Source organism: Benincasa hispida, chromosome 3 (genome assembly GCF_027475165.1).
Source record: "Benincasa hispida cultivar pf3 chromosome 3, pf3_genome.v1.1, whole genome shotgun sequence".
Lineage (NCBI taxonomy): Eukaryota > Viridiplantae > Streptophyta > Magnoliopsida > Cucurbitales > Cucurbitaceae > Benincasa > Benincasa hispida.
Window position 1 is genome coordinate 26,505,858 of NC_143480.1, and position 8,709 is coordinate 26,514,566.

Genomic DNA, 8,709 nt, shown 5'->3' on the forward strand with positions numbered 1-8,709 from the left:
AGAGTTCCCTCAAGTTAGATAATTATGCCGTGACCATTGAAAAAGAAATACATATGTCTTCATTTTATGATTGAAATAGTTTGAAAACGATGTGACAATGACTCAAATATCATTAAAATGTTGACAAAAATTTAAAATTCGATGTATGATAATAAAAGTATAGGCAAAAGTATTCCGAAATGAATGTAGAAAATATAATAATAAAAGTAGAAATAAAATGAATCAAATCTTTATTTATTAGTTCCAAAAAATTATTGATTTATATATGTTTTTCCAAAATATATATATATATATATTCGTCGAGTGACCATTGAAATTGACATACATGTTTATGGAATAAGATCCCAACTTTCTACAAGCCTCCGGATATCATCCATACTTGCATCGTTTCTTTGATCCCTTTTTTCCACTTTAAGCATTTACCACTCTATCATTATAGAATTTGTTTGGAATGAAAAAAGTACATAAATTCCATATGGAGTACAGTTGAGGGTGGTTCAATGGATTGTTTTCACAAGAGCTGACCATTTCTAACGTGAACAGCATAGCCAAGGAGAGAATTTTCTATGAAAGAACACTGAACATTGATATATAATTATAAACAATGGAACAGTTTCAATTACTCCGCAATTAGATATAGTTGGTCAACTCTTAGAAAGGCATCACAAATCCAAAATGAAAATCTCAACATGTGAGAAGACAGAATGATGATTTGTTCATTGGTGGAAACCCAAAAAGAATCTAATGGCATACAATATTACAAACATCATACCGTTAGAAAATTTTGAATGTCAATTTGTTGAACTAACTCACCGTGAATGATTGCGTATACTATTTCAATTTTGCAGAACTTTTTTTAATGTATCGAACTTACATATCTCCTCTAGCATGCACAACCTCCTCCTTGCTGTTCCGTCTGGGATGAATTCACTGCGGGTTTCAAATTTACGTCAACCATGTCCTCTTGTCTTGTTGAAGACAGAGTTTCCATCCCTGGCAGTGCTGCAGCAATCTTACGAAAGAGAGGCTGCAAGATTTGTATCAATATAAATGTAAGTCAAACCTACATCTACAGACCGACAAAAGAGGAGAGACTATTGCAAATTTAGCAAGGATGCGTAACTTTGTGCTTTGAGAACATAAAGGTACAGCCTACAGGTGGACTTTGGATATTTTATGTACTGTAATTTTACTGTTCAGAAATCATAGGACATGGATACGTTACCTTGATGTTGAACCCAGCTTTGGCACTAGTTTCTATAAACATGACTCCAAACTCGCGAGATTTGGCATCACCTTCTTCGATTGAAACTTGCCTGATGTTGTCACCAAGCAAACAGTATTTAGACTTTAGAGAACTTACTGAAAGATGGAATTATTTTGGGTTTCAATAGATATTGGCAAAATCTATTCATACGTTACAAATATGAAATAGCAACTAAGGTCAAAATTGCTGACAATTTAATAAGTTTGAAGAATTGTCAGTGTAGATCAAGCAATCAAAGGACATTAACAACTACGCTCAGCTCTAATCCCTTCTCATCATTGCATACAAAGTATGCACAGAACTCGTGCCCCTAATGCAGCCTCCAACCTTCTCAAAGAAAGTTTAAACTCAATCACCCTACAATTTACTAATATCAAGTACAATACTGATCCTAATGTATATTGGAAAATAACGGGAATATTTTTCTCAAAGATATCAATATTGTTCATAATAAAAATTCATTGCTAACCTTTTCTCAACAAGATCAGTTTTGTTCCCAACAAGAACAATTATCACATCACTACCCCGTTCTGTTCGTACCTCCTCAATCCACTTGGTGGTGTTCAAGAATGATTGTCTATCTGCATAATAATGTTTTCACACCGATGTTATTAGCACGTCAACTACAACCAACCAGGATGCATCACACAACAAAAGGACAGATAATACAGAGAGAGTACTAACTAGATACATCATAGACTACAACTGCTACAGAGGAATCTCTTATGTAACTTGGAATGAGACTCCTAAATCTTTCTTGTCCAGCAGTATCCCTGTGAAATGGTAGGTATTAGGAGTACAGAAAAAACTGTATGCATATCAACTAACATATAAATGTCATATTCTATGATGAAACAAACGTCATATTCTACTGTTACAGTAAGCTTGCTCCAAGCCAGCGCATTAAAAGAAGAAAAGGAAAGCTTAGGGTATCCCATCTGTATTTCTCACAATTCTGTAGGATCTATGTCAATGAATGCATATATCGGACTGAAAAGAATCAGATATCTACCAACAAATTGAAAAAAACCAGAATTGTAACTTAAGAGTCTGGATGTCGAAACAAAGACTGATACATAAAACAATCTTCATTAAATGACTGGAAAGAGATAAAAACACATCATACCAAAGCTGCAACCGAATTGTTCGATCTTCAAGGTACATAGTTTTGGACAAAAAGTCAATTCCAATTGTAGCCTGCAATAAAGTTCATGTCAGCATGAAGAAAGGAGGTCAACAAGCAAAGTAAGGGTGAATTCCACTGCTGACGCCTAATTAAGTTATGAGAGATTTTAGGCATTTCAAAGTACACAGCCCTGAAATACATTTTGTTTGTAAGGCACGAACCATCTGCTCCGCTCCCTCTCTTGGATCTAGTAAACGCTAGATAATCTGATAGTGATGTATTCAACCCTATTAGGAGCAATTTCCCCTCATTTTCCTCTGTTCTACGTAGTTTTTTTATACAGAAAACAAAAAAACTTATCCGTTGACGAAGAAAGAATGTCCGGAGCCACCGGATGAGGCTGAATAAAAAAAGTAATCTAAATCATTCGATAAATCCGATCGATTGCAAAAAGATTAATCACCGTTACAAAACACGAGTCGACAAAGGCGTTGATGAAATTCATAAACATAACCGACTACGTTTTCCATTTGACCACCTAAACAAACACGATTAGAACCAACGCCACATAACTCGGATCCACATGAATCCCCAGAAATTTGTATCCAGATTCGGATACATGTGGAAACAGAGATGCGACTAAGTAAATCATTTGCAGAAGCAAATGGCTATCATATCAGACTTCCAAATCAAATTAGAAAAGAAAGCAAGATATAAGGCAAATAGAAAGAGGACCTGATAGGTGGTATCAAACTTGTCGTACATGAAGCGGGTGATAATGCTGGTTTTACCAACGGATTGATCGCCGAGGAAGACGAGCTTGTATTTGGCGAGAGGAGAAACCGTCGCCATGAAGGGAATATAGGTGTAGCGATGAAAATTCAAAGGAAGGTAGCGCAAGAAGATGGATCCAAAAAGCAAACCGGGGAAAAGGAAATTCTGGAGGAAAGAAAAAATCAGGATGGAATACGGATTAAAGGTTTTTAAAAGTTCGTTTCTCTCCGGGTGCCGCAGCAGCACGCGCACCTGCACGCAGGAGAAACCGCCAACAATGACGAAGACGCGAAAAGTCAAATGTTTAAAACTTCAACTAACTTACACCTTTATCCTCCTTCCTTTCCACTGCGTGGACGCGCCAAACTTAAGCCTCGCCCTTTCCTTTCGCCCTCGCTTTCTTTGCCATGCAATTTCCCTAACCAATCACAATTCTTACTCTAACGCATTTCTTCTTCTTCTCTATTTTTTATACTTTTTTTCTTTAATTCCATTTATTACCTATAATTTAATTTATTCTTGGATGCTCTTTGAATGCTATATTATTGTTATTATCCGTTTTAAGTTCACTAATTTGTAGGATGAAAAAATTGTCACCTTTGTTTGTGCCTTCACGTATGATTTATAATAATGAGTTAAATTGTAGATTTAGTCCCTGTAATTTGAAAAACTTTAGAATTTAGTCTCAATAGTTTACAATTAGTGTTAAGTCTCTACGCTTTGATAAAACTATCATAAATGTTCCTACAATATAGATTATTTATGAAGATTTTATCAAATAATAAGGACTATTTATGAGATTTATCAAATTATATAAACTAACTTCTAATTTGAAGAGATTAAATTTTAATTTTCTCTATAAACCGTAAGGACCATATTTATAATTTAACCTCCATAAATAGCGTGATTAATTTTTATGTGGCAAATACTTCATAATTTTTAAAAAAGAAAAGAAAAAAAGAAATGTGATTAGAGTTGCAAGTATGGCCCCCTAAGTAAATGCAATAACCCTTGGCCTAAAAAAATAATAAAATCCTAAAGCCCCACGTTGCATTAGGTCAAATGGCGTTGCCCACAATGTTTGCTCCTCTCACGCCCATTTTGAGAGTTTCAAAGGCCTTTGAGTATAACCGTACAAAATGCGACTTCACCTGTAACGTTTCTGTATTACATACGTTTCATAAGCATAACATCCATAATTTTTTCGTTTCTTTATTATATCCAAGAGAAAAAAAAAAAAAAACATCTAAGTTTCCAAATTATCAAAAATATGAAGAAAATATAATCCTCATAATAAACCGTATGATGAATGCTAAAAGAATATTAAAATGACATCGTTTCTTTCAATTCATTTTCAAACTGTGGTGAATAATTTGGAAACTAATAAAAGAAATAACTTTAAAATACTATTTGTATATTTTTAAAGGCTAAAAGGCAATCTTCACTTCTCCAATGCTCATCAGGACTGACGAATGAAATGATCATATACATCAACGATTACAGTTCGTCGCAAGTTCAAATACAAAAATCTATGAATTAATTGAAATCAAGTATTTTGTACTCTTGGCAACTAAAATTATCGATCAGATGACTAAAGTATGAAGATATAGCTATTTGTGTAGCTTTGATTATGTGATACATCTACAAATTCCATCCATGTGATGAACTAAAAATCTCATGCTCGGGTAAATAACAGTCGGAGGCTATAATTCCTTCTTTTTAACTCTGTAGGGATACTTTTGATATATAGAAATACTACTGACCACCAGGGGAAGAGCCACAATGCAATACACTGAAGGTGGCTTCCCTTCGAATATGAACTGCAGCAATGCTGTCACAAGAAGTGCTGACACAATGACAAATCCCTGCAACCGTGACGAAATTTCCAAAGATAAGTGGACATTAAAATGCAACCAATGAAGAAGCTTATTTTAAACTAGAAGGAAATGAAAAAAAAAGTTAGCAGCATAAATTTAGATCATGCTCATGGTGAGTACGAAACTCTGTTAGCGAGGTTCATATCCTTGGAGGTTATATTCAAGAACAATCCAAGGGGTTAAAAGACCAATTCGAAAACTTGCCTTACGAACACCACCGGCCCTACTTGTGACTAGTCCAACAAGAATTCCACCAAGAGCATTGAATAAGACTGGAATCTGAAACAAAACGACAGAAAAGAAGAATACATTTACAAAAAAAAGAAAATGGATCTCTTCAGCTACTACAAATAATTTGTGTCCTCTCATCCAAAATAAAAAGGCATGGAAGAAAGCTATCAACTTCTTGCTGAAAATGCTTAATCAGGAAACTGTAAACTATAAGAAGTAGATCAAAGCAATTCATGAACTCGTGTATGACAATGACATTTAATTACCATGGTGAGAAGAGTCCAGCCGTAGAAAAAACCATGCTGTCTGATAGCTTCTCCATCAGGTGATTTATATGTACTAGCGAATAGGAACAGACTTCCAACTATAGACATTTCTACAGTCATCAAGTATGATGAATGTTTCTTAACCTGTTAGAAGGAAAACTCTTCATCAGAAAGGACCAAACACATTACTCGATTGGTTCTTGGAGATTGGTATCTAAATAAACTAAAAAAGACCTCCACACACACCTGTGAAGACCATTGACACAATGCAGAAGCCAGACCAGAGAGTACAGAAGCAACCAAGACAGGTATAATCCCATTAAACAAAATTTGATCAGGACTGCCGTCACCGGAACCCTTACTAGATCCTTCACCTATACTTAGAAGAACAGCAGCAACAATCAACAAGAATAAAGCCCCAATTTGCTGAATGGACTGCTTCTGCCTACACATAAAACCAGATACTACGCCAAGTAAGTTGTAAGAAATTATTTTAGATCTTGTGCTCTAATCAGAAATGAGTACAGTACATCACCAGATGCACTCTTCCTAGTCACAGATTGAGATTAAAAAAATAAGGGTCATGCATTGCCTTCTAAATCATTGGCCACTGTGATCCCAAATCTATGGAACAGATTGTTGTTCTGAAATTGCTTTTTCACTGAAGTTCTAGATTTCCATGCAGCACAGAACACCACCACCCCCGCCCCCCGAAGGGGGAAAGGAAATATGGTTAGAGTTTGGTGTCAGTTAGAGAAACTGAAATACAGATCTGGGTCCTCTCTACAGCAAAATTGATAGAGACTTGAGACTATTATGAAAATAAAGTTGGAATTTATACAAGCATTCACATATTGCAATTGCAAAACAAGAAAATTACTCGGACATCGAGGAAGTATTTCACAGTACATCATAACAATTCATCAGTCCATTGACCAATTACACAAGTTTCCAACTAGGATAACGAAAGCCTATAGAAACATGATATTCCATTATAATTTTGGAAAGACAGAAGAAACGTTGGAACATACCTGAGTAACAAATAGGTACATACAGCAGTGAAAAGTATTTTTGTTTGATTCAGCATTGAGAATGTCAGAGAATCAAGGTTCTTGTAAGCTATCTGCAGCAGGCTATTTTGTAATGCATAAATAATAGCAGGAAGTCCTGAAGCAGTCAATGCACCAGCAACAGTCCACTCAGTAAAAGTTTTCTTTAAACTACCTTCTTTTGCCATGATAATCAGGGCACATACGACCTGCAAAGCATACAAAAAATTATTTGTGATATTAGTGCGAAAAGTAGACCTTTTACCCAAAAAATTGTCAATAATTAAATCCAAGAATGAAAAAATATGCTATACAACAATACCTTCACAATCTCACAAGTCAAGACAGATGAAGTCACAATAACTTCTCGTCTGCAGGGAGAATCATATGAGTTAATATCGTGCACAACACCTGAAATCAGTTACTATTGTGCGCAAAAGAAATCCCAATATCAATTCAATCCATAAAAAAATGAATGTTGCATACAACAGCGACAACAAAAAAAACTATGATTTCATGAAAACAACTCAAGATTTGAAATGTCAGGATACTGAGCATCAGAAAGGAGAAAGAAACTAATAATTTGAATCCCCCAACTTAAATCCTTAAAACCAACTTACACACGTCACAAAGTCCCAATTCGTTTACCAACATTCTGATTATAGATTAATTTGTCTGTATACCTCGACAACATATTTCATAAAGAAAAATGCCGCCAACAAAAAACTGTAAAAAAGTATCATCAAAATAGTGAATCTCCAATTCAACACGTGATCCTTGGCCAAGGAGCGATAAAACATAAATTACATAAACACGTGAATTTCAAATCCTAAGAACCGTTAGGGACTCATAAATACATAGCTATACTTGAAATTCAGATAGAAGGTGCATACCCCAGATAATTTTCTGCCATCCATCCTTCGCGACGACAATATTAATCCAAAAAAGCACAAAGATTGAAAGAACAGAAAATGAGAAAGTACCTCGTAAATCGCTTGGAGATTAGGGGTTGGGCTCCGTACTGAAGAGCAAGTAAAATGGAGTAAAGCAAAATTCCCCTGTTCATTTGATCGGCCCTAGTGGCCGCATCTTTGGGCCTTTTCTTTGGAGCTACCGACGGCATCACCGCAACCTCTCGGAGTTCTCTTCCAAGTTGAAAACTCCGATTCGGATGCGTCGATGGGTTGCGAGCACGTACAGTTCCTGCCTTTCAATCTGGGAATCGGGTGGAGGTCTTGTAGTCGATACGACGTCGTGTAGCCCAAGACGCTCAAAAAAGAGGATGTTGGTTTCTTGTGTTCGAGGTTTTTGACTTGTCAAAGTACAATTTAGGCTCACAACTCACAATAAAAATTGTCCTAAAAAGAAAAAAAAAACATGAACTGTAATTAGTGATACGATACCATATAAAAATTTACATGCCCTTTGAGTTGTAAACTTAATCTTATTGGTTGTAATTATTTAGTATCATCCTAAAATTGGTTATAAATATTCAATTCGATCACAAAATTCGATTCTTTCAAAACAACCAAAATAAATTATAAGTGGATTCTGTAGCATGATGTTCATTGATTTGATTTGTTGATTTTTTTTTTGTCTAAATTAAAACATCAAAATGGTCTCATTGAATTGGTTATAAATAAAACCATAAACACGTGGGCGGGGGGGGAAGCATTCGGAAGAACATGTTTGACTTTATATACACACTTCAATTACGATATAAATTGGTAATTCTATTTACATGTCTATATATTAAATAGGATGGACTTCGCAAGATTGCAAAGTGGAGTTAGAGATGCCTTCTCCATCTTTTGACTCAATGAAAAATATTTATCACTCCAATTTTATATTTTGCTAATTCAATATGTTAAATTTTTTTATAAAAGAAAATTGTATGCCTACTTAGACATCTTAACATAATTTTCTTTTTATCGGGCATGTTACAAATATACCATATGTATCTTATCACATTCATATCATTTTTATTGTATATCATTGATATACTTTTTTTATGTTTTATTGGTAACATGTGTTTACCACTAGTAAATTTATAGGCACTGTAACAACCCGACTATCTAAGACACCTGATAAGGTTGTTACTTCATGCATGCATAAACTT

The 8,709-nt window shown here is 35.0% G+C and overlaps 2 protein-coding genes across 2 annotated transcripts; both read right to left on the reverse strand.

The window, feature by feature from the left end:
* Positions 1-560: 560 nt before the first annotated feature.
* Positions 561-3,609, reverse strand: LOC120073762 (ras-related protein RABH1e). Its single transcript, XM_039026588.2, has 6 exons — positions 3,129-3,609; positions 2,394-2,464; positions 1,952-2,040; positions 1,737-1,848; positions 1,226-1,316; positions 561-1,027 (listed from the first exon to the last, which is right to left on the reverse strand). Exons 1-6 carry the CDS (start codon positions 3,243-3,245, stop codon positions 884-886), a joined length of 624 nt encoding a protein of 207 aa, XP_038882516.1. The 5' UTR covers positions 3,246-3,609; the 3' UTR covers positions 561-883.
* A 1,024-nt stretch (positions 3,610-4,633) lies between these two features.
* LOC120072655 (Nucleotide-sugar transporter family protein) lies at positions 4,634-8,199 on the reverse strand. Its single transcript, XM_039025088.2, has 7 exons — positions 7,574-8,199; positions 6,913-6,961; positions 6,573-6,799; positions 5,788-5,986; positions 5,542-5,685; positions 5,249-5,323; positions 4,634-5,032 (listed from the first exon to the last, which is right to left on the reverse strand). The coding sequence occupies exons 1-7, from the start codon at positions 7,711-7,713 to the stop codon at positions 4,871-4,873; spliced, it is 996 nt and encodes a 331-aa protein (XP_038881016.1). The 5' UTR covers positions 7,714-8,199; the 3' UTR covers positions 4,634-4,870.
* Positions 8,200-8,709: the final 510 nt, after the last annotated feature.

What these genes read in the sequence shown, in the direction of transcription:
- LOC120072655 (XM_039025088.2), bottom strand. Translation starts at nt 7,713, where the DNA reads ATGCCGTCGGTAGCTCCAAAGAAAAGGCCCAAAGATGCGGCCACTAGG. An exon ending in TGACTTGTGAGATTGTGAAG is followed by an intron (nt 6,800 to 6,912) that starts GTATTGTTGTAT and finishes TATGCTTTGCAG; the next exon opens with GTCGTATGTGCCCTGATTAT. An exon ending in GCTGGACTCTTCTCACCATG is followed by an intron (nt 5,324 to 5,541) that starts GTAATTAAATGT and finishes GTTTTGTTTCAG; the next exon opens with ATTCCAGTCTTATTCAATGC.
- LOC120073762 (XM_039026588.2), bottom strand. Translation starts at nt 3,245, where the DNA reads ATGGCGACGGTTTCTCCTCTCGCCAAATACAAGCTCGTCTTCCTCGGC. An exon ending in AGTTTGATACCACCTATCAG is followed by an intron (nt 2,465 to 3,128) that starts GTCCTCTTTCTA and finishes ACTTTATTGCAG; the next exon opens with GCTACAATTGGAATTGACTT. An exon ending in ACAATTCGGTTGCAGCTTTG is followed by an intron (nt 2,041 to 2,393) that starts GTATGATGTGTT and finishes ACCATTTCACAG; the next exon opens with GGATACTGCTGGACAAGAAA.